The sequence below is a fragment of the Gracilinanus agilis genome, chromosome 3 (assembly GCF_016433145.1).
Source record: "Gracilinanus agilis isolate LMUSP501 chromosome 3, AgileGrace, whole genome shotgun sequence".
Taxonomy (NCBI): Eukaryota; Metazoa; Chordata; class Mammalia; order Didelphimorphia; family Didelphidae; genus Gracilinanus; species Gracilinanus agilis.
Window position 1 is genome coordinate 421,439,864 of NC_058132.1, and position 26,387 is coordinate 421,466,250.

The following is a 26,387-nucleotide window of genomic DNA, read 5'->3' on the forward strand; positions in this document are numbered from 1 at the left end:
GAGAAGAGAAAAAATCCTAAAACTAAGTATCATTAAAATTATTGTAGTGATAGAGATTTTCTTAATCTTAGTTTTATAAAATATTTGTCATATTTTATTATGAAAAGATGAGATATCTCCCACTCAAGATATATCATCACAATTATAATATCATTTAATAGCTATAAGTACACTTTGTAGGAAAAAATGACATTTTCCATTGTCAAGAAGCACTACATCTTTCTACATTTACAGGGTGTATATACATTTAGAAATAGAACTGTTAATTATGGCTTTCCAGTTCATATGAAAACTTTAATTTTAATCCTGTACTTACTTTTTTTTTTTAATTTTTTATTTTAAACCCTTAACTTCTGGGTATTGACTTATAGGTGGAAGAGTGGTAAGGGTAGGCAATGGGGGTCAAGTGACTTGCCCAGGGTCACACAGCTGGGAAGTGTCTGAGGCCGGATTTGAACCTAGGACCTCCTGTCTCTAGGCCTGGCTCTCAATACACTGAGCTACCCAGCTGCCCCCACTGTACTTACTTTTAATGAGTTGACCATTCGTGATTTTCAGTTTCATCTTCTCATGTCTGTATTGCATCTTCCACCAAATAAAATAAAATGAATAATGCTTCTTATATCTTTTGCTTCTACAGGAGGAATTTTTGAAACTGCAGAAAATGAACCAGTTAATGTTGAAGAATTAGCTTTCAAGTTTGCAGTAACCAATATTAACAGAAACAGAACACTCATACTTAATAACACATTAACTTATGATATCCAGAGGATTAATCTTTTTGATAGTTTTGAAGCCTCAAGAAGAGGTAAATATTTTCTTGCTTTAAAATTCTTCAATTAGTATTATGTCTACTTGCTATATTCTCTATTTTAAAGTTTAGTATCATATGAATATTTTATAAGATAATTCAGCTTTTCATATCATGGGTGAATTTATTAATTTATAAATGCCCTAACTGATGCTTTCTATTTCTGCTTGCCTCAGATTTCTCATTTACTTCAGTTGTAAGTAGAAAATATCAAACTTAAGTTGATTTCCCCCCCGAAAATACAATATAGAGAGAAAATTCTGTAGTGCAATCAAATAAAATTTTGTGAAAGGCCATTCTTCTTCTTACATGCACAAATCTCTTTGACATATAATTCATATGATATAAATTTTTAAGGCTGTAAAATATCAGGTCAAATGATGCTACTCCTTTCAAATACTAAAGAAATATTAGAATTTTATGTTAAAAAAAACAAACACTGCCACTTTTCTCCTCTCCTGGGCAGATTTTATGTGTCTGATTTATTGAATATGTATAAGAACTCTGATCAGAATATTCATTTGGAATTGTCATGTGAGCTTAAAAATATGAGTGTATATATACATAATATTAGTCTTCTAAACTAAGACAGTACAAGGCAATTAATTATATGGCCTCACTCAGCAATGTGCTGTTAAATGCTTAATAAATCTCTCTAAATACATATATATTTATTAGTATAAGGTCAGTATATGTTATATGTGTATATATATGTACGTGTGTATACATGCTATATAATATGCATGTATTAACATATAAAATTGCCATTTGTATAGTGAAGACCAATAAATGGCCAGGCCAGTTCTTCCTCCCCTTAGCATGGTGTTAGTGTTATATGACTTGAAGGGAGACTTCTCCCTCCCCGTAGTGTAGGGGAAGTCTTCTATTTCCACCAAATAGGGAGAAAATTCCATATGAGTAGGTTTTAGGACAGGTGTGTATGTGTGTCTGTGTGTATGTGTGTGTGTGCCTGTTTAGAGGGAGACTTACCACGGACGACTGAAACTGAGGATATAAATGAACACCTACCATTTATAGTATGATTTTCTTGTGTATGTGTTTGTACTTATATTTGTATTTACATATAAATACGTTTAATAAAGTTCAATTGATAACTTAAACACACAGAAAGAATTATCAATATTAAATACATTAATAATAAAGTACATTATTATATAACATGATATTATATAACTCTTAGGGTATATGGGTATTCAAGGAAGACTAGCATCTCTGGTATAAAGGCTTGCCAACCTCATTTCAGGGCTGCTCATTCACCTTTACTGTTCCCTGGAACTCAAAGCTCCAAGAAACTGTAGCATGCAGTGGCCACATCTCAGTTAAACCATTGCATCAGATGAGCTAACCCAGATAGAGGGAACCCAATGGACCACACACATGTTGGTGAGTTAAGAGGGTATTTAATCCAAGCATGTGAAGATTTCCCCCAGTGGAATAGGTGGAAGAGAACAATTTGCTCCAATAGCCATGAAGGCAAGCCAAAGTAGGTTCTGTGGGTCATTTAGAACTTCAGACATGAAAGATGTCAAGGTAATCCATTGCCTCTTGGGCCATCAACAGTTATCCTGACTTTTGTCTTGCTACTGGACTTTTATGGTTTTGAAAAAGAGAATGAGGGAGGCAGAATCAAGATGGCTGCTTAGAAGCAGTGAAAGTCGAGTCCTTTGTGAAAGTCCTTCCACACCAATAAAAAACAAAGTGCTTTGAAGGAGACAGAAAACCAAATCCAACAAATCAAAACCTGGGGACTCTCCTGCTCATTCAACTTAAATGGTATGCAAAGAAGGCTGAATTTTAGGGTTTAAGGAAAAGAAAGAAGGAAGATCCCAGAACCCCTCCCCCACCTACTTTGCTGGGGGTTGCTGGGGTCTCAGGGTGAGGCTCCAGCCCAGAGGGAGTATCTTGCTACCACAACTACATGAGGCTCAGGGCTCTGAAGACAGCTGGCAGGGAGGCAGCCAGAAGAGAGGGGAAGAGAGCAGGACAACCTAGTCACAGCCTTCAGCTACCACTTTTCCATCTTGAGCCTTTGCCTCTGGAGGTTTTGGCCTCAGGGCACATCCAGCTCTGCAGATCAGCTCACTGCACTGAGACCCACTAACTGGGATTCCAGGGTGAAGGCTGCAACCATGAGAGAGTAACTTGGTACCACCACAGGAAGCTTATGGCTCTGACCAGGCAGCTGGCAAGGTGGCAGCTAGCAAAAAGGAGTAGAGAGGAGGACAAGGGTAACTACTTTCAGCCTCCACACCTTCACCTTCACCTTCAGCTTCTGCTGGCAACTGGGTAAGATCTGGTCTCAGGGCTCATTAATACTCCATCAGCCTAATCTAGTTAATCAGCAGAGCAGAGAAGAAGCCCTTTCAGGGTAGAAGAGTCCAAACTCACAGAAACAACAAATAAACTGTAAGGAGTAAAAAGGAGTTTTGGTTGGTTGAATATTAAAAGGTTTGGTCACCAGGGAATTGATTAATTATCAATTCCCAATTAAAGAATAACCTCAAGTCAAAAAGACTTTTATGGAAGTTTATTTACAAATGAGAAGAGGAAGATAAAATAAGAAAATCAGAGAGAGGATAGGATAGGATAAATAATGTAACACACAAAGTAATTTGCTCTGGCCCCCTGATTCAGCCCAGGCAGATCTAATTTTTTTTTGTTGGAGGAAGCTTAGCCTTGAGCCCCAGGCTGAAGGGCAAGAGGGCTGGAGGGCCAGAGATGAATGAAGCAGAAGCTTCAGTCACAGAATCTCTTTTGAAAGAGCCACTTCTTTAGAGAAGTCCAGGAAAATTTAGTCTTTACATTCACCACGTGTAATTCCAAGGGAGAGATTAATAGTAGTCTCACTTAAATCTTCAAGGTCCTCATCACCCACCACAAGAAGAAGCGGGCAGCCAAGAGCACAAGTTATGGAAGTTCTTTCAATTTATCCAGGCCATTTCTTCCATCACTTCTTGTGCCTTACTCTTAGTTTACATGTCTAATCACAACAGACACTTTTCTTAGGACTGCCTACGGGGCAATCAGTCAATTCTGAATCATCACCCATTCTTGCCCACATGGGTCACAGACCTCCCACTAGAGAGTTAAGTGGAGTTGTTTACACTTTTGGTGATTAGATTTGAGAATGGGCAAGGTAGATTTAATCTTATTATCACAATCCCCCCTGTGATCATTTGGTAGACTTATTTCCCCAAATTGATCATTTGACATGACCATCTTGTAACCCTAAAAATCTTCTAACTATAATAGTTATAGATAAGAGGGAAATAGAAGACAAATAGAGAGCAAAACCAATGTTTTGCTAGATGCATTGACAAAAAGCCAATTAGGGGGCAATTCCCTTTTGGCATAAGAGTTTACAATCCAAAATAATTGTGTTCAATCCTGTTAAGTTCAATCAACTGTACCCTAAAGTTCATTCTGAATCATCTTGATTCAGTGTAGGTTTCTGCAGGCTTCTTTCTCCAAATAGTTCGTCTTCTGGATTCAAAGCGTTAGCAGGCTTCTTTTCCTAAAAATTTTCTCAAACAAAATTTTAAATCTTGGATATTTATTAAAATACAAAACAGAGGAGCAAGCCAATGGTAGGGGGTAAAAAGGAGAGAAGGAAAAAATATGAGTAAACAACAGAAAAAGAAAAAAGAAATTACAAGTGACAGCTTCTGTCCAGGTTATAAACTAAGAACAAATGAAACAGAAGTTGACAAAGGAACACCAAGCAAAAATGCAGGAACTCCAGCAAATTGGACACAGGCTTTGAAAGAACTCAAAGCACAATTCAAAAAAACAATTAAGAGAGGCTGAAGACAGTTGGGTAAAGAACTTAAAAATCAAAATAGGCCATCTGGATATAGAGGCACATGAACTAAAACCAGAAAATAGTGTTCTAAAAACCAGAATTGACCAGCTTGAAAATGAGGCAAAGATAGTGAAAGATGACCTTCAAAGAAAAACAGACCAAAGGAAAGGGATAACCAAAAAGCCAGGGATGAAATTCAGTCTTTAAAAATTAGAATCCAAAAACTAGAAGTAAATGACTATGCGTAGCAAGCATAGTTTGAACCATCTTCTAATAGGACAACACCAACATGGAAATTCTGAGGTTGATTTTCATCTTCCTTAGTAGTTCTATAATGTTTTACACAGTATGGGCAGGTGCATTCAAGTTTATTATTATTCCAAAATATTTACTGGGTTTGGTGGAATTATATGATAACTACAAATGGTTTGCTATAACCATGGCAGAAGTAATATCATACCTGCCTACAGTAGGGGCACATAACTCAGCAGCAAGAATTTCCATTTAAAATCACCCTAGACAATATAAAACATTTAGAAATCTATTTGTCAAGACAAACACAGGAGTTATATGAATACAACTATGAAACACTTTCCACACAATTAAAACTAGATCTAAATAATTGGAAAAACATTAATTGCTCATGGGTAGGATGAACTAATATAATAAAAATGGCAATCCTACCCAAATTAATTTTTTTATTCAGTGCCATACCTATCAAACTACCAAGAAACTTTTTTATTGAATTAGAAATTGTTTTTTAACAAAATTCATTTGGAAGAACAAAAGATCAAGGATAACAAGGGAACTAATAAAAAATGAGAAGAATGGGGGCCTAATAGTATTAGGTCTTAAACTATACTATAAAGTAGTTTAAAAAACTAAACTATAAAGCAGTGGTCATCAAAACAATATGGTACTGGCTAAGAGACAGAAGGGTAGATCAGTGGAGTAGGCTAGGGGTAAATGACCTCAGCAAGACAGTGTACAATAAACCCAAAGAACCCAGTTTTTGGGACAAAAATCCACTATTTGACAAAAACTGCTAGGACAATTGGAAAACAGTATGGGAGAGATTAGGCTTAGATCAACATCTCATACCCTATACCAAGATAAATTCAGAATGGGTAAATAACAGATATAAAGAAGGAAATTATAAGTAAATTAGGTGAACATAGAAGAGTATACCTGTCAGATCTATGGGAAAGGAAAGAATTTAAGACCAAGCAAGAGATAGAGAATATTACAAAATGTAAGATGAATAATTTTTATTATATTAAATTAAAAAGGGTTTGTACAAACAAAACCAAATACAACCAAAATTAGAAGGGAAGCAACAAATTAGGAAAAAATCTTTATAACAAAAACCTCAGACAAAGGTCTGATTTCTCAAATCTATAAGGAGCTAAATCAATTGTACAAAAAAGTCAAGCCATTTCCCCAACTGATAAATGGGCAAAGGACATGAATAGGCATTTTTCAGATAAAGAAATAAAAACTATCAATAAGCACATAAAAATGTTCTAAATCTCTTATAATTAGAGAAATGCAAATTTAAATAATTCTGAGGTACCATGTCACACCTAGCAGATTGGCCAAAGGAAAATAATAAATGTTGGAGGGGATATAGCAAAACTACTGATGGAATTGTGAATTGATCCAACCATTCTGGAAGGCAATTTTGAATTATGCCCAAAGAGCTTTAAAAGACTGCCTGCCCTTTGATCCAGCCATACCACTGCTGGGTTTGTACCCCAAAGAGATAATAAGGAAAAATACATGTACAAAAATATTCATAGCTGCACTCTTAGTGATGGCAAAAAATTAGAAAATGAAAGGATGCCCTTTGATTGGGGAATGACTGAACAAATTGTGGTATCTGTTGGTGATGAAATACTATTGTGCTAAAAGGAATAATGAACTGAAGGAATTCCATGTGAATTGGAATGACCTCCAGGAACTGATGCAGAGTGAAAGGAGAAGAACCAGAACACTGTACACAGAAATGGATACACTGTGGTACAATCAAATGTAATGGACTTCTCTACTAGCAGCAATGCAATGACCCAGGACAATTCTGAGGGACATATAAGAAAGAACACTATCCACATCCAGAAAAAGACCTGTGGGAGTAGAAATGCAGAAGAAAAACACTCGCTTGATCACATGGTTCAATGGGGATATGATTGGGGATATGATTGGAGATGTAGATTCTATGTTATCACTATTGCAAATATTAATAATATGGAAATGGGTTTTGAACAATGATACATGTAAAACCCAGTGGAATTGCTCTTTGGCTCAGGGAAGTGGGAGGGTAGAGGAGAAGGAAAGAACATCAATCATGTAAACATGGGAAATCTTCTAAATTAATTAATTAAAAGAAAAAATGAAAAAATAAACCTGGAGATATTTTTTCAAAAGAGAATTGAGGCTGGCAACTTTGTGTAACTCTCACTTAAATCCAATTCATTTGGAAGTCAAGACAGTTACCCTGTGATATCATTGGTTCTCTTTGAAAATGAAGGATAACCAACATTTCTCTCTCTCTCTCTCTTTCACACACACACACACACACACACACACACACACACACACACACACACATTCTGTATCTAAAAGGAAGATAAATCTGTTACCATTTAACAGCATGTATTTGCTAGGTGAATGATTTGAATCTTATGAATTGTTCATTTTTGTATTTTCTAGAATTTCCCAATTTTTTCTTTTTTTCCCATGGTGAACCATGAATAACTGAATCAGCAGATATTAAATCAGCAGTATATGGGGACCCTACTCCATGTGTGTGTGTGCAGTCAGTAAAAACTATAAAGCCTTCTTTTCATTGGGAAAGTGATTCCTCAAGCCTTAAAGGACAGATCTTCACTGAAAAGGACTCATCTCATTTTTATATCAGAGCTAGCCAATTATGAATTTTCAGAGTGAGCATTTACACTTTTAAATGAGCAAATATTACATATATAAACATACATATGCACTATTAAGTTTAATCTTTATCCTTAACATTTTCTCCATCATTTTTAATTTCAAATACTTTTCTAATAACATATAAAAATAATATTTAACTTTTTTTTTTTTTTTTTTTTTTTTACTTTTTGAGTTTCGGGTTCTCTCCTCACCTTTTCTTCCCCTCTCACTGAGAAGGCAAGCAATTCAATATTGGTTATAGATATGAAGTCATGCAAAACATATTTCCATATTAGTTATATTATGAAAGACGACAGACACAAAAGCCAAAAAAAAAAAGACAAAGTTTTTTTTTAATTATTTTTTTTTTAACCCTTGTACTTCGGTGTATTATCTTATAGGTGGAAGAGTGGTAAGGGTGGGCAATGGGGGTCAAGTGACTTGCCCAGGGTCACACAGCTGGGAAGTGGCTGAGGCCGGGTTTGAACCTAGGACCTCCTGTCTCTAGGCCTGACTCTCACTCCACTGAGCTACCCAGCTGCCCCCTTTTTTAATTATTTTTAAAGCATGCTTTACTTTGCATTCTTACTCTGTCAGTTCTTTCTCTGGAGGCTGATGGCATTTTTCATCCTAAATCCCTCAGAAATGTCTGGGGACATTGTATTGCTGAGAATAGCTAAGTTGATCACAGCTGATCACTATTGTTGTTACTATGGACACTATTCTGCTCACTTCATCTGATATCAGTTTATATAAGTCTTTTCTGGATTTTTCCTAAAGCCATCCTGCTCATCATTTTTTATGCTACAATAGTATTTTATTACAACCAAATACAACAACTTGCTCAGCCATTCCCAAACTGATGGACATCCCTCAGTTTTTGATTCTTTACTACCACAAAAAATTGGTAATAAATATTTTTATTCACATGGGTCATTTTCCTATTAAAAAATCTCTTTGGGATATAAATTTGGTAGTTGTCTTCCTGAGTCAAAGAATTTGCAGAATTTTATATCTTTGGACATAATTCCAACTGCTCTCCAAAATGGCTGGATCAGTTCACAACTCCACCAACACTGTTTTAATGCCCCAGTTTTCCCATATTCCCTCCAACATCTGTTATTTTCCTTTTCTGTTATATTAGCCAATCTGATAAGTATGAGATAACATTTCAGAATTGTTTTAATTTGCATTTCTTTATTCAATAGTGATTTAGAAGATTTTTATATGACTATAGATACTTTGATTTACTCATCTGAAAACTGTCTTTTCATGTCCTTTGTTCATTTATCAATTGGGGAAGGATTTGTATTTATATATCCAGGACTCTGCTCTCTTTATATTTGAAAACTGAGGTCTTTATCAGAGAACTTTGCTATAAAATTTTCCACAATTATTATTACTTTGCATTCTTCCCTACCCCATTTCGCCATTTATTCTTTTCTCTTTCTCACCCTGTTCTTCTTCAAAAGAGTTTTACTTCTGACCATACCCTCCCACAATCCTGCCTATTCTCATTCTCTCCTTCCCTTCTTCTCTTATTTGCATGTAGGGTAAGATAAATTTCTATGCCCAACTGAGTGTATATGTTATTTCTTCTCTGAGCCAATTCCAATGAGAGTAAGGTTCAAGTGTTGTCTGTCTAGCCCTCCATCTTTCCTACTACTGTAAAAGTTCTTTTTGCGTCTTTTAGGTGAGATAATTTATCCCACGGACCACTTCCTTTCCCTTTCTCCCAACGTATTCCTCTTTCTCACCTCTTAATTTTATTTTTTAGCTATCATCCCATCATAGTCCACTCACATCCATGCTCTCTCTATATGCATATTTCTTCTAACTCTCTAATAATAATAAAGTTACTGGGAGTTATATTGTCTTCTCATGTAGGAATATAAATAGTTTAATCTTATTTAATCTCTTGTAATTTCTCTTTCCAGTTTACTTTTTATGCTTCTTTTGAGTCTTGTATTTGAATAACAGATTTTTCTATTCAGCTCTGGTTTTTTGATGAGAGATGCTTGAAGGCCTTCTATTTCATTAAATATTCACTTTCCCTTAGAGGATTTTACTCAGTTGTGCTCATTCTTGGTTATAATCCTAGTTCCTTTTGCTGTCCATTCCTTCAGTCTTTTAATACAGGAGCTACTAAATCCTGTTTTATCTTGACTATGGTTCTTTCTGGATGCTTGTGATATTCTTCCTTTGACTTGGGGGTTCTGGAATTTAACTATAATATTTAGGGAGTTTTCATTTTGAGATCTTTTTTGGGAGGTAATTGGTGGATTCTTTTCATTTCTATCTTACCTTCCAGTTCCAGGACATCAGGGAAGTTTTCCTTCATAATTTCTTAAAAAAAAAAAACAAAAAACAAAAAAAAAAAACCCTTACCTTTTGCCTTGGAACCATTGGTTCCAAGGCAGAAGAGTGGTAAGGGCTAAGGCAATGGGAGTTAAGTGACTTGCCTAGGGTCACACAGTTAGGAAGTGTCTGAGACCAGATTTCAACCTAGGACCTCCTGTCTCTGGGCCTGGCTCTCAATCCACTGAACTACCCCATTGCCCCCTCCTTCATAATTTCTTGAAAGATAATGTCCAAGTTTTTTTTAATATTTATCATTGCTTTGAGGTAGTCCAGTAATTCTTAAATTTTCTCTCCTATAACTACTTTCCATGTCAGTGTTTCCAATGAGATTTTTCACATATTCTTCTATTCTTTCATTCTTTTGATTTTTTTTGTTTCTTAATATCTCATGGAGTTGTTAGTTTCCATTTGTCAATTATAATTTTTTAAAAATTATTTTCTTCCATGAGGTTTGGTATCTCCTTTTCCATTTGACCAATTCTTCCTCTTAAGAAGTTTTTTTCTTCAGTGAATTTTATCCATGTTTTTCCACTTAGCCAATTCTGCTTTTTAAGATGTTCCTCTCTTTAAAGGATTTTTGTGCCTCTTCTTTACTATTTGGCCAATTCTTTTTTAAAAGTTATTTTCTTCAGTATTTTTTTGTGCCTTCTTTACCAAGTTGTTGGCTCTTTTTTCCCTCATTTTTCTGCATCATTCTCATTTATTTTTCCAATTTTTCCTCTATCTCTTTTATTTGATGAGCTCTTCTAGGAATTCTTTTTGGGGCCTGAGCCCATTTTGCTTTGAGGCTTTTGGCTTTTTTTTTTAGGTGTTTTGACTTTGTTCCCTTTTTATGAGTTTGTGTTTTGATCTTCCCTATCACCATAACAACTTTCTATGGTCAGGTTCCTTTTTGTGGTTTGCTCATTTTTCCAACCTATTTCTTGACTTTTAACTTTATATTAAAATTGGGCTCCACTCTATGGGTAAAGGGTGCAATATGCAAAGATTCAAGATTTCTTTTTGCTATTTTCAGAGCTAGTTCTAGAAGACTATAAGAGTTCTTTCAAGGTAGTATGATCCAAAGAGAGGTGTGATCACTAATGCTCTGGTTTGTGAGCAATCAACACTATTTTTTTCTATTTGGAATTTTGATAATTCCAGGAACTCTCCTTTAGCCCCATGCTTTAGTGAGCTAGTCTTCCTCACTCTGGTACTAGAATCATATACAGGCAATGCAATAGAATCCTGAACTCAGTGCCTGTAATTTCCTTTTAGTCAGTTGTCTGAATTCTTTCCATCTGAGGACTAAAAGCCACCCCTGCCAATTCAGTCATCCTCAAGATGTACTACTTGCTTGCTGGGGCCCAGCCTGTACTGGACTGTGACACAGATATTCCCTATTGATTTCCAAATTGTCTCACAGAGGAAAATTGTTTCACTCCATCCTTTTGTTGGTTCTTCTGTTTCAGAATTCATTTTGAGGTGTTATTTTTAAAGTTTTTTGGAGAAGAATTTAGGAGAGCCCAGGTGAGTTCCTGTCTTTATTCCACCATTTTGACTCTATCTTTTCAACTGAATCTTTTCTCTCCATCACTTTATTAAGTCTAGAAAAGTCAATAAAACAATGAATCAAGCCCTATTTTGTTTGCCCATTTCCATGATGTAAATGCTCACTCTGAAAATTTCACAGTTTGCTGGCTCTTAGAGCAGGTAGGAGGAACCCTTTCCAGCTTGTCCTTTTAAGACTTAAGGAAGCACTTTGCCTACCAAAAAGAAGCTTTATAGTTTAAAAAAAAAAACATTAAAAACACAAGAACAAAATCAGAACAAGAAAAGTATACTTGCTTTGAACTTTTAGCTTGGCATTTTAGGGCTTATAAAACACTTCTACAGTGCTGGATTTATAATCAGGAATACTTCAGTCTGAATATTGTTTCATATACTTACTTGCTTTGTGACCATTAGCAAATCATTTAATCTCTCTGAGCCAGAGCTTCTGTTACAAAATGAGGGAAGGTGAAATTGAAGGCCTCCAATGCTCCTTCTTACTCTAATTATATGATCTTCTGACACTTTGAGACAGGTAATTGAAATGTTATTCATCTGAATTTTTAGATGAGGCAGCATTCGAGAAATTAAACTACTTAACCTGTATAACATAAGTAGGTTCAGAAGAATCCAAGTTTTTTACTTCAAAAGCCAGTGCTCTTCTCCACTGCACATTTCTGCTCTTCATGCTAACTTAATTTTGATTTTCAGATACTGTTATATTGATTCTATTTACCTAAATATAAAATGTAGTCATATATTGTACTTAGCTGCTCAAGTTCTAGGAATCATTTCAGACAAAATACAACATTCATCATTTAAAAGAAACATAGTTGTGATATCAAGAATATGTTTGAGGTGGGTTTTTGTGTTTTTTTTTAATCTGTCACAATGCTTTGGAATAATAGGATCTTTTTTACACAAGATGTAATTAGGGATTTTATATATATATACATATATAACTATGTATGTCACATTGAAAAAAAAGAAACAAAATCTCGTAATTGTAATTCAGTGGCAAAAGAAAATTCAAAATGATCTCTCCAATAATTTTAAGGATCTGAGAACTAGATATTAGAACAAAATTCACTCCATGTCAAACATTTCAAGTAGCAATGGATCCTTCTGGATGACTAAAGAGAATGCATTCAAATATTGAGCTCATGAGAACACTGAAAATAATTTCACTACAACTTTTTGATTAAATGGTTAAATTGTAATACAAAGAATTATAAGTTGCTCTGTCTCTGATATATTATTTGACATGAGAGAAATCAGTAAAAAGCCCTTTTCTGCTTATAGGATCATACCAACAGATTTCATAATAATGGATATTTAAAAATAAGGAGGAAAGAATTTTTTTCATAGTCATTCTTTTTTCCAAATCAACCTTCAAGCTCACTAAGTCACCTAATTTTATTCAGGGGAGGAAACAGCAAACCATTCCAGTACTGCCAATTAAATCTCAAATTTCATAGAGTCAGATATGACTGAAGAACAATAAGAAGAATTTTACTCCTGGAATTCTCATAAAAATTTTAAATTAATGTGTTATTTAATTTTTATTTTAAATTATGACTTTACAAGTGGTTCTGAGTACTTCCTGCTTCAAAATTTCATTAAATTAAATATAATTTCAGAGTTATAACTTTTGAAATTTATGAAATATATTAATTTTGCTTGGTTGGTAATTATTGCAAAAGACTTCATGCCTTTTACAAATGCTTTATATATTCTCTAGCTCAAAATCAGCCAATACTAACTCTTTTTTTGCAGGTGGGGAATAGTTTGCTACCTTATTGGGAGATTTTTTTTTCTATATGATATGTTTAAATCAATATCTTCATTATTCCTCTACCATATAACAAGAACCAATTGATATGACATTTATTTGACAAATGACTTGTTATGATGACAACAGCATATTAAGTAAGAGATTTCCATCTTAAAGTTAATGAAATTAGTATGTTGGCTAATATTTATTTGAAGTCCTTTGATTTCATGATAATTATTCACTTTAATATAAAAATATTCTAGTATCCCATGTAGTAAAGTAGGTAAGCCATACTTACTTCTCATAGATCATGGTAGGGAAAAAAATTCCATGAGGTTAAATACATAAGGAAATTTGAAAGAAAAAGTCCACAATTTTCTTTCTTTATTTCTCATTCTTTTTCTGTTCCCTCCTTTCCACCTTTCGATCTTTCCCTTTATTTCTTTTCTACGTTCTCCCTCAGCATGTGATCAGCTTGCACTTGGAGTGGCTGCATTATTTGGCCCATCCCATATTTCTTCAGTCAGTGCTGTACAGTCTATTTGCAATGCCCTTGAAGTTCCTCACATACAGACTCACTGGAAACATCCTACAATGGATAAAAGTGACATGTTTTATATCAACCTCTATCCAGATTATGCAGCCTTCAGTAGGGCAGTTCTGGACTTGATACTCTACTATAACTGGAAAACAGTGACTGTGGTATATGAAGATAACACAGGTATGAAACTTACCTGGTACATTATCTGTTACTATGGTGACATCATATTTAATGCCAGTCCCTCATATTAAAATCCTGGAGATCGTGTAGATTACGTATTTGGGGGTAAATAATTTTTTTAAATTTAATCAGTCATGACTTCATATGATTTCTTAGTCTTTTTTTTTTTTTTTTTTTTTTTTTTTTGCCATACTACCATAAAATGTTTGCTATCTCATTGAAATTCAGGAGAATTTCTCACCTCTAGGTGAGACCTGTTGCTTTACTTTTCCTGCAAGTTTTTTTTGTTTCTTGAGTTGTTTGTTTCTTACTATCATAAAAATGGTGAAGGTTCTCTTCCCTAAAAAGGATTATGGTATAGAAGATAAAATATCTGAATGATTAGATGCAATTTAGAAGAGAAATTTCTAAGAGAGAATGACTACAAAATAATATGTTAAAAACTAAGCCTACTCTTTTTTGAAAAATAGATGATAGACCTGTCCTATCCTAAATTAAAAATATTAATTCTCTTAATTTAATATTAATGATCACAGATAATAATGGCAAAATTTTACATGCAGTTTTAATATTTGCAAAGCAAAATTCCCTGACTCCAAGTTCATTGCTCTTTTTTCAATAAAAACATTTATCATTGGGTGCAGCTGGGTAGCTCAGTGGATTGAGAGCCAGGCGAAGAGACAGGAGGTCCTAGGTTCAAATCTGGCCTCAGATACCTCCCAACTGTGTAACCCTGGACAAGTCACTTAACCTCCATTGCCTAGCCCTTACCACTCTTCTGCCTTGGAACTAATACTCAGTATTGAGTCTAAGACAGAAGGTAAGGGTTTTAAAAAATAAAAAATAAATAAAATTATCATTAAAATGTTATAATTTCTCTACCATTACCCTCATTTATATTACCCACTTATACAATGAATATATAATATTGCTATTATTCTTTTGCATTAAACTTACTAGATCCATCCTATATATTAAATCAGAAATGTTAACTATTTTACCCACAGTTCTCCTCAAGCAGCAGCCCTTAATCCAATTTCCATCTGTTTTCTTGCTTGCTGTGACTAGTTCATCTCTTGTGGAACAAAGAAGGATACTTGAAGGCAGGCTGTAGCAAGGAAAGCATTTCAGCATTCTACCTTTTTGTTCTTGAAGTGAAATTCACATTTTGGCTCACTAATAATTATGCCACAGCCCTTTCTGTCTCTTCAGCTATTCTCACACTTTTTCAGAATTATGGAATTGTGGCTATCTTATGGAAGCTAGATATTTAATCCTCTATTACAGTTGCAATTAATGCTGATAGCAGAATCATAAAATCATTTCCATATCTGGAAATGACTTTAAGGAAGTGTGGATAAGTTCTTACTTGAAACAACTCCTTCAAAAATTCTCCAATTACTTTTAATTCCTCCTTCTATACATAATTATTTAATAAATACATGCTGTTTATTCATTATTGTGAAATACACATGACATTTAAGCATGATATGAATACAAGGAGGCATTTCATCTCATTGCAACTCAATTTCTTCATCTCTAAAATCAAAGTTTTGGTTGGATTAGGTAGGTTACTTCTAATGATCTTTCCAGTTTTAAAATTCTATGTTTTGTGAAAATGCTAATTACATTTGCTTACTATTGTGAAAGGTAAAATTTGCAAGATACCTGTTAAACTGATGAACTTCCTTAGCATCTCCAATCTTTGCCATAACTCATATCTTTGCTTCTCAAGTAACTGTTGAAATTCCATACTTGCTCCACTTTCTGGAATGAATTTTATCTCATGTTGCTAGATCAATTATACATAATCCATTGTTTGAAGTCAAATTTCCTCAACCTATCAGGAATCTTCTGTGAAGTAATTCCAGTTCAAAAGTTGTACTTAGCCTAAGGCTGACAAATATATTGTTGAATGAGTATCTTATTATTTATTTTAGAAGGGAAGGATTGAGTAAATCAATGAAATACAAAAGTTGAAACTGAAGTTCATAATCCCAACTGCCATTTCTGTAATATTTTACAATTTCAAAATGGTTTTTATAGTACAAACATTGTTATTCTCATTTTAGAGATGAGAAATTGAAATTCATGGAAATGATTATCTACAGTTGTTACATAGCTAGTAAATAAAAAATACATAAAAATTACAGCTGGTAAGGAAAATGTAAACAAACTAGATTTATTGTTAAGAGCTTGGTCCTTAGTGAAATTTACATATCTATCCATGAAATTTGCCCCTTGAAAAATAGATATGCTTCTTTAGAATTCTCATATCATCACAGAAGATAGAAATAAGCTAAGTGCAGAAGATGAGATATTTTTAAAAATATTTTTGGTTGTGCAGTGTGTTTTTTTAGGAGAACTAATTTCACCAGAATAAATTGACCTTGCCCTGGTTAGTCATTCTCAAGTACAAAGGTAAAAGAGAAAATAGAAAAGACTAGGAAATAGGTATAGTAAGCCAAAGGAATGGAAAAGGAGGTAACCAGTACTCACTTCTTAGTCAATTTTAGAATTTTATCTGACAATTATAGAATTAGTAGCTGGGAGATTAAATTACTTGAGCAAGACCACACATATAATAAATGTTAAGCATGAGATTTTAACCCAGACCATCTAATGTGAATCTAGTGTTTCTTCCACCACAAGATGCTGCCTCCCAGTAACTTCCTTTGTCATGATAAACCATTTACTTCAAAATAAAATGATTGCTTATTTTGGTCAGATGCCTTCTATTCCTGTGGCCCTGAAGGAAAAAAGATAGGGATCAGGCAGATGAGAATTTTGAATTTTATTTAGGGGGAAAAAAAAGGTGTGTAGGAGGGTGTTCTAAGATTGTGCTGTAAATTTTATGTTTCTAGAACAGTTGAATTTCAAATGCTATATATAAATATATATATATACACACACACGAGCCTCATTCTGAGTTTCACTTGACTAATAGTAAATTTTTAAAGTTTAGTATTCATTCTTAAAACAATGAAACTGGAATATGTTGTATTTTGGAGCAGCTGGTATCCAGGATTCATTTTGTGCAGAGCACAGAGTTCCATCTGAATACTTACCATATTCTCTATTGATTGTTGAAGCTAAACAACCTTAAAGGTGAAGAACCTTCATACTGAAAAATTAGTCAATTTTTCATTGAGATATGAATCTTTTAGTAAGAGCTTCTGGTAGGTACTATAAAGTCACTGGTCAATATTGTCTTGTACTTCTTTTAGAGAATTATTTAGTTCAACATGTTCATACTTATGGCAAACAAAATATACCTACTTTCTCTGTTCTGATATAGCCTTTTCCATAATGAACAGTGTGAGAATTTCTTTAGTTTCCTTTGTTTTTATTCTGATCATCATAGGTCCTCTTTTCTGATATTTTTTAATATTAATAAAAATAAGATGCTTTGTTTGAAGCTTGGGTCTATAATTATGTCCATAATGTAATGAAAAAACCTCCTAAAATCTATCACCCAAGGAAAAAATGATATATTATCTGTTAGTTTCAAAATAAGTAAATAGATATAAACATTAGCACTCTAAACAAATTTTGGGAATTTCAAGCAAACTTTTGGTATTAAGTATTTCCCGTTGGTTAATATTGCTGCTGACTAGAAGCTAGAAAAGACCAAAGTGCATTTTGGATAAGTTAAAAACGTATTTGCATCCTAGCTGTGTGACCCTGGGCAAGTCACTTAAACCCAGCTGCCTAGCCCTTACTACTCTTCTGCCTTGAAACCAATACTTAGTATTGATTTTAAGACAAAAGGTAAAAAAAAAAATTTAATGTATTTGTATATTATATACTTCCAAGGTGAGCATAGTAAGACATTAAAAAGTAGCCACATAAAGTACGAGAGAAAGAGAGCTGACAAAATCAGAAATCAAAAGTATAACATTTGAATAGTAGCAGTAGGAAATATTTTGGGAATGACTGATGAAATTTTAGTAAACATTCAACAAAAGTTTTGGTTGGATGATGATATGTAATTTTCTAGGTCTAATTCGTCTGCAAGAGTTGATCAAGGCTCCTTCCAAATACAACATTAAAATAAAAATCCGTCAGCTGCCTTCTGGGAATAAAGATGCCAAGCCCTTACTGAAGGAAATGAAGAGAAGCAAGGAGTTCTATGTGATATTTGATTGTTCATATGAAATGGCAGCTGAAATACTTAAGCAGGTAATGTGGATATGAAGGAAAAAAAGTATTTGGAAGAAATACTTATTTTTCGTTCTTGAAATGGCTATCTAGTTTTAATTTACAAAAATTTTAAACCTGTAATCAAATCTACATGGTATCATGAAGGTATCAGTTATTAGATACATTGTCAAGAGCAATGAAACTCAGGAACTTCAGTAGACTTTTGATGAGTTTTAAATCTGTAGAGAAGTCATATTTTGCATGTAGTAGGAGATATTTGTGACTATAGTTGTAAAAAAGAGGGACAAGACAGGAAGATATTACAAATTTCTAAATTCTACTGATAAATAAGGAATTATTATATTAATTTCTTTAGACATGTACTTACCTTCTTTTTAATTTAATTTTTACTTTTTAGGGTTTTTTCATGATTACAAGATTCTTGCTGTCTCCCTCCCTTTTTCCCTCCCCCCTCCCCGAGTTTGCAAGCAATTTCACTGGGTTATACACATATTATCATTCAAATCCCACTTGCATATTATTCATTTTTGTAATAATCTTTTAAAACCAAAACCCCAAATCATATATCCATGTAAACAGGTGATAAATCATATGTTTTCTTCTGCATTTCTATTCCCACAGTTCTTTCTCTAGATGTGGACAGCATTCTTTCTCATAAGTCCCTCAGTGTTGTCCTGGATCATTGCATTGCTTTTAGTAGCAGAGTCATTCATATTTGATCATCCCACAATGTTTCAATTACTGTGTATGATGTTCTCCTGGTTCTGCTTATTTCATTCCACATCAGTTCATGGAGGTCTTTCCAGTTCTTTATAGAAATCAGGCAGTTCATCATTCCTTATAGCATAATAGTATTCCATCACCATCACATAACCACAATTTGTTCAGCCATCCCCCAATTGAGGGACACTCTCTCATTTTCCAATGTTTTGCGGCCACAAAAAACACAGCTACAAATAATTTTGTACAAACAGAACCCTTACCATTTTGTTTTTATCTCTTTGGGATACAAACCTAGTAGTGGTATTGCTGGATCAAAAGACATGCACTTTTTTTAAAGCCCTTTGGACATAATTCCAAATATATATTTGCCTTTTAAAAGTATTGTTGATGCCCTTTTCTACTTCATAGTAATTTATGACTATAACTTTTCTCCCAATGAACAAAACAATGAAAAAAATTTTAAACAAATCCTTCTGAAAGATTACCCTGGATACCAGCTACTCCAAGACAAAACATATTCCAGTTTCATTGTGATAAGAATGAAGATTAAACATTAAAAAGTTAATTATTATTTGTCAAATGAAACTCAGAATGTATTTCTTATTATGTTTGAAATTCAACTCCTCTACAATCACAGTGTTCAACACAATCTTAGAAAATTCCACTCCACCTTTTATCTTTCCTAAATAAAATTTGAAATTCTGACCTGCCTGAGTCCCATCTTTTTTTCCTTCAGAGCCAAATGGACAGAAGACTTCTAGATAGAAGATTATGTCCTCCAAGGTGCTTTATCATCATCACTCTTCTGGTGTTATGATTGATCATTAGTTCCATCCTAGTTCTTAAGTCTTATTGAAACTGTTTCCATTTATAAAGCATACATAGTTCTCTTGTTTCTCCTCTCCCCTCTGTATTCTCTGATTCCATCCTTTTTTGCCATTCCTTATGGCATGATAATATTACATTCTATTCATATATTATAATTTATTCAGTCACTCTTCAATTGATAGGCATCCTGGATCTAACTCTTTGCTATAATAAAACATGCTGCTATATATATTTTGGTAAACATGGATTTTTTTCCCCATTCATTATTGCTTTCTCTGAGTGACATAAGACTAGTAATGGTATTGTTTTAGACCAGTGGTTCCCAAACTTTTTTGGCCTACTTCCCCCTTTCCAGAAAAAATATTACTTAGCTACTTAGCACCCCCTGTCATGTACTATCACTGCCCCCTTACAGTTATTCACTGTCCCCAAATGCACCTGTGGCCATCACCGCTCCCCTGGATTGCTGCAGCACCCACCAGGGGGCAGTGGTGTCTATTTTGGGAATCACTGTTTTAGACCCTGGGGATTTAATGCTTCAACTTTATTACTATAGTTTCTTTTTTTTTTTAAACCCTTATCTTCTGACTTAGAATCAGTTCCAAGGCAGAAGAATGGTAAGGGCTGCCCAGGATCATACAGGTAAGAACTGTCCAAGGCCATATTTGAACTGCAGAGCTCCCATCTCCAGGCCTGACTCTCAATCCACTTAGACACCTAATTGTCCCTTATTACTATAGTTCCCCTATCACAAAGAATTACCACATAATGTTTCTCATATCCCACTTTTCTCAAGAGATCAAAAACCTCCCTTAGATCTCTCTTTGCAAAATTCCAAACCCTCTTAAATTAAAAAATAAAATAAAATAAAAATCCTTATCATCCATCTTAAAATCAATACTGTTCATTGGTTCCAAGAGTAGAAAGAGAAGAGTAGAAAGGACTAGGCAAAGACGGTTAAGTGACTTGCCCAGGGTCAGATAGCTAGGAAACATCTGAAATCAAATTTGAACCTAGGACTCCCTGTCTCTGGGCCTGGCTCTCAATCCACTGAGCCACTTAGCGGTCCACAATCCTTTTACTTTTGCTTTAAAAAACTTTTTTTTATCACAACCCTTCAACACTGCACATGTCTTGTTTCTTTCATATTCTGATCAAATATTTCCCTTACTTCCTGCTATTTGCTCAATTCCTTTAAATATTTACTTAATTCTTGAAAGGGTTTGATTAAGAAAAGTAGATTTAATAATTAATAATTTCTGCATCATATGGTTTGAGGAGATCTAACCCCAAATCCCACCTCGTGCTTCTACATAGTTTATTATAAAAATGTGTAGGAGCCTCATTTTCTCCTTAACAAATGATTTGAAATCTACTCTAATTAAAATCCATACTTGAATCAGGGCATCTAATAAATAGCCAAATTTCTAATTTCAAAACACATATACCAATTAAAAATTCATTTCTAAATTGATTTGTATTTAACTTTAATTTGTAAAACTCCTAAGTAACTAATTATATGGTTTAGCAGAACTTACTTTCCTGATTTACACAACCTTTTTTCATTTAGTGATCCAGAAAAGGGTAAATAATAGGCAGTTCTTAAGCACCAGATAAATTTAAATTGCAACCCTATTTTGTTTTTCCATTTTGAAATTTCACTGATCTACTTTCAAACTAACTTCAGTTCCCTCTTCTTAATCAGTGAAATTACCTATGCCCTTAAACTAAAACAATAAGTCAGTCACTTTATGGGGATAGAATGATAAAAAAGATCTAAATTTTCTTTCATGTAACATCCAGTTTTATTCTTGTTTTTCCTTAAAAACAAATTCTACAGTGTTACCTCAAAACTCATTAATATATTTCATCAGGAAAAAAAACCCTTCAAACTATATTTTTAAAGTTCACAGCAGAAAAATTGCATTTCAGTCATAAATTTGGTCTCTAATTAGTTAGTAATCCAATAAGTCTCTGAAGGCTAGGGAACAAAGAAAAGCCTTGGGCACAGAAAGGCTAAACAATTTGTTCAATATAATACTGCTAGTGAATGGCAGAAAGTCAGCCCTGGCACTTGTCCTTTGATTCAATGTATAGTCATTGCACTTTCTACCCTACCATGCTACTTTTCCCATGTGAGTCACTGGTTGATGTTAATACATCAACTTTGTACAACTCAGTATACTTACAAAAAGGAAATTTGAAACCAAGTAAATTATCTGTGTCTCTTCTCTGCCTTCCAAACTGGAGAGTCAGAAGGTAGAGAGACTTTCTTTCTCAAGTAAATGTTTTTAGAGCACTTAGGTGGCTCAGTGGGTAAAGAGCCTCACCTGGAAATCCTGGGTTTGAATCTTGCCCTAGATACTTCCCAAGCTGTGTGACTGTGGGAAATTCATTTAACATTAATTTAACCCTTACCATTCTTATGCCTTGGAATCCATACTTAGTAGATACAGGTTTAAAAAAAGAAAAGAAAAACATTTTCACTCTCCTTTGACTAAGGCCCCAGGAAAATGCTAGTATGATAATATGATAAGATAGATGCAGAGAAACATTTTCTGGAAAGTCTTCCTACATATCCCTCACTAGAGATTTATGAATAGCTCACAAGGAGAGCTGTTTTCCCCCTTCTAGGCTCCCTGCCCAAGAACATACTTGAAAATTATATAGAAGCATATATTCATGAAGTTCCTAATTCATGTAATAAAAATCAGTTTGCACAGTTTCAAAATTGAAGTTCTTTTGTTGGATCAAATTTGGACCAATTTATTTCTTAGAATAATTTTTTCAAAAATGCTCTAAATCACTATTATTTAGAGAAATGCAAATTAAAACAAACTGGAGGTGCCACTCCACACCTATTAGATTGACTATTATGACAGAAAAGAAAATGACTAATTAATGATATATAAATAACAGATTTCCTTTAATTGGTCAAGAATGGCTAGTAGTACAGAGCTCTTAATTAAAGGAATTTATAGGAAAACAACTTTTAAACTTAATACAGAGAGGAAGATTAAACTTCTGAACTATGACCTGAACTTTAGGATGAAGAAATATGACAGGTAGTTATATAAAATGTTATAATATAGGATAATATAGAATAAGATCACTTACAAAAATAGGACAATATAAATTTGATTATTCCAGATACTTCAAAAACAATCTGGTTTTTCACTTTATAGATGAAAATATTTGGTTAAACAGGAAAGGTTAAGCAATTTGTCTATTATCCTATAGCTAGTTAATGGTAGAAAGTCAGTAGAAAGTAAAGAAAGCTTTACCAGCACTCAGTCCTTTGATTCTTTGTATAGTCATTGCACTTTAAACTAATAGCAGGCTACTTTCCCCATGTGATTCACTGTTGATATTAGTACATCAACTTTATACAACTCAGTATACTTACAAATGGAAAATTTTAAACCAAGGAAATAGTACTGGCTTCAGCAATATAAACTAGATTAGGCCAGCCGTGATTAAAAACTAGTAATACCTGAATGATATTCAAATAGCCATTAATTAGCAGGAATCATAGTAATAGTAGTATTTATATTAAGTGCCAGTGTCCATGTAGCATTTAGCCTAAAGACAGACACATGATCAGTCACATTGATGTTGCCTTGTGAATTAAATAGAGCACAGAAACTAGCACCACTTCATAAAGTAAACTTCTCTGTTAATAAAGTCAACAAGCAAAAGGAATACTAGGTAAGTGCATGACATCACTGTCAGTTTTCTTTTAAAAGCCAAGCTTTTTCTTGTAACATTTCCCTAGTCCCTTAACAACCTTTACTTGAAATAGAAATAAAATTTGCTAGAATAAAAATTAAAGTTTTATTTTCCAAATCCATCATTATTTTTAAGGAAATTTCATTGATACCTTTAGTTTTACATTGTCAGCAGAGTTATCTCATATAATAAAATATTCTAATTTTTAATGGAATCTTTGACCAGGGAATCAGGGTTTCAATGTCCAAAGAAAGATCCTCAGGAAGCCCTCAGGACTGGATTTGAGCTGCGATGTTCTCCTCCTCCCTCTCTCAGTCCTCCGCTGGAAGTTATTTTCCCTTCTTCCTCCTCCTGAGAATTACCCAGAATTCCCTCTGGTCTCAACCATCACCAACTGTCACCAACTGTCAGCCACTCTTTCTCTGGCTCCTTTTGTCCCCTTTCCCTTGCACAAATCCCATCTTTACAACATATATTGAAGGGTGGAGTTTTAGGACTTAGAATGAGGGCACCCTTTGTGTTTCAATCCTCATAGTTTACCCTCGATTTCTAAATGAAGAAAGCTACTTTTATACAAATCAGTCTCTAAGCCTCGTATGCCCTGGCCCAATGAAGGAAGGTTCACTTTGCCTTCGCTTCACAATAGGGAACTGAGATACTTACAGCCAATTAAGTATGTAACTCAGTTTCCTAGAGTGGATATCACCATTTATCCACATTATTTTTTCAATTCACATATGCATATTTATATGTAATATATATGTACATATATAATTTATGTGTAATATATAAAACCAGGGATCTGAAAGCATAGGTTTTAATTCAGAACTTTTCTCCCTGTTCAAATTTATCTAAAGTTTCTGAGACTCCAGCTGTACAAGGAAACCTAGTGGGTTTATAAAATATGCATATTTCGCAACATTTGTTTTCAATTATTTTTTGGGCTTGTTCTATTTACACTGATGAAATCATTGTGTATGGTTTTCTTAGCTCTTCACTCTTTATTCATTCACATATGTTCACGAGTCTCTGTATTTATATTTGCTTCATTTATTTATTTATTTATTTTAACATATTTTTCCATGGTTACATGATTCATGTTCTTTCCCTTCTTCTCCCATAGCCAACAAGCAATTCCACTGGGCTTTACATGTATCATTGATCAAGACTTATTTCCATATTATTAATATTTGCAATAGAGTGATCATTTAGAGTCTACATCCCCAATCATATCCCCATCGAACCATATGATCAAGCGAATGTTTTTCTGCTGAGTTTCTGTTCCCACAGGTCTTTCTCTGGATGTGAATAGCATTCTTTCTTATACGCCCCTCAGAATTGTCCTGGATCATTGCGTTGCTGCTAGTAGAAAGAGTCCAATATGTTTGATTGTGCCACAGTCTCTGTGTACAATGTTCTGGTTCTTCTCCTTTCGCTCTGCATCAATTCCTGGAGATCATTCCAGTTCACATGGTTCATTAGGATTCCTTTTAGCACAATAGTATTTCATCCCCAACCGATATCATTCCATCATTCCCCAATCAAAGGGTATCCCTTCATTTTCCAATTTTTTGCTACCACAAAGAATGTGGCTATAAATATTTTTCTACACATATTTTTCCTTATTATCTCTTTGGGGTACAAACCCAGCAGTGGTATGACTGGATAAAGGGCAGGCAGTCTTTTAAAGCCCTTTGGGCATAATTCCAAATCGCCTTCCAGGGATCAATTCACAACTCCATTAGCAATGCATTAGTGTCCCAGTTTTGTTATATCCCCTCCAACACTTATTACTTTCCTTTGCTGTCATATTAGCCAATATGCTAGGTTTGAAGTGGTAACTCAGAGTTGTTTTAATTTGCATTTCTCTAATTTTAAGAGATTTAGAACACTTTTTCATGTGCTTATTGATAGTTTTGATTTCTTTATCTGAAAATTGCCTATCATGTCCCTTGCCCATTTATCAATTGGGGAATGGCTTGATTTTTTGTACAATTGATACATCTCCTTATAGATTTGAGAAATTAGAACTTTGTCCAAGGTTTTTGTTATGAAGATTTTTTCCCCAATTTGTTGCTTCCCTCCTAATTTTGGTTGCATTGGTTTTGTTTGTACAAACTCTTTTTAATTTAATGTAATCAAAATTATTCATTTTATATTTTGTAATATTCTCTATCTCTTGCTTCATCTTAAATTCTTTCCTTTCCCATAGATCTGACAGGTATACTTTTCTACATTCATCTAATTTATTTATAGTTTCCTTCTTTATAGTTAAGTCATTTACCCATTCTGAATTTATCTTGGTATAGGGTATGAGATGTTGATCTAAGCCTAATCTCTCCCACACTGTTTTCCAATTTTCCCAGCAATTTTTGTCAAACAGTGGATTCTGTATTTATATTTATAACTTCAATGACATTCCATTAGATTTATGTGCCGCAATTTGATTAGCCATTCCCCAACTGATGGGCATCTACTTTGTTTATAATTATTTACTACTATGTAAAATATAAATTATTAAAAAAAGAATTCTCTTTTCCAACTTTGAGCTCATTGCATGTTAAACAGGTGATCTGACTTCTTCATTATTGTAGTTGTTCAGTTGTTTAGTTTTGACAAACTCTTCATGATCCCGTGGACCATTTGACATAAGCAATGTAAAAAATCCATTTCTTCAATAGAAACAATGGAAATTTTGTTTTTATCCTTTTAGAGAAAATTATAATATCATGACCTCAAAGGTCCATAAGATATCCCCAAAATGAAACTGGGAAAATTCAAGTATCTTGGCATACTTATCAGAATCTAATGATTTCTTAAAATTTTCAGAATCTTTCACTCTATTCTTTTCAACTATAATTTCAACTTTTTACAATATCCTAATCCAGCCATATTAAGAATTATATAATTTCCTAAATAAAAAAAAAGATTCCCAGATTGTATGTGAAACCTCTCTCTCTCTCTCTCTCTCTCTCTCTCTCTCTATATATATATA

At 33.9% G+C, this 26,387-nt stretch overlaps 1 protein-coding gene across 1 annotated transcript in view; it reads left to right on the forward strand.

Annotated features, from left to right (window-relative positions):
• The first annotated feature begins 469 nt into the window (after positions 1-469).
• The window catches only part of GRIK1 (glutamate ionotropic receptor kainate type subunit 1), a 104,321-nt gene continuing 78,403 nt past the window's right edge, over positions 470-26,387 (forward strand). Inside the window, exons 1-3 of the mRNA XM_044670300.1 lie at positions 470-808; positions 13,691-13,948; positions 17,949-18,130. Of these exons, the coding sequence (XP_044526235.1) occupies positions 613-808; positions 13,691-13,948; positions 17,949-18,130 (636 nt within the window). The 5' untranslated portion in view covers positions 470-612. The remainder of the gene's footprint in view (positions 809-13,690; positions 13,949-17,948; positions 18,131-26,387) is intronic.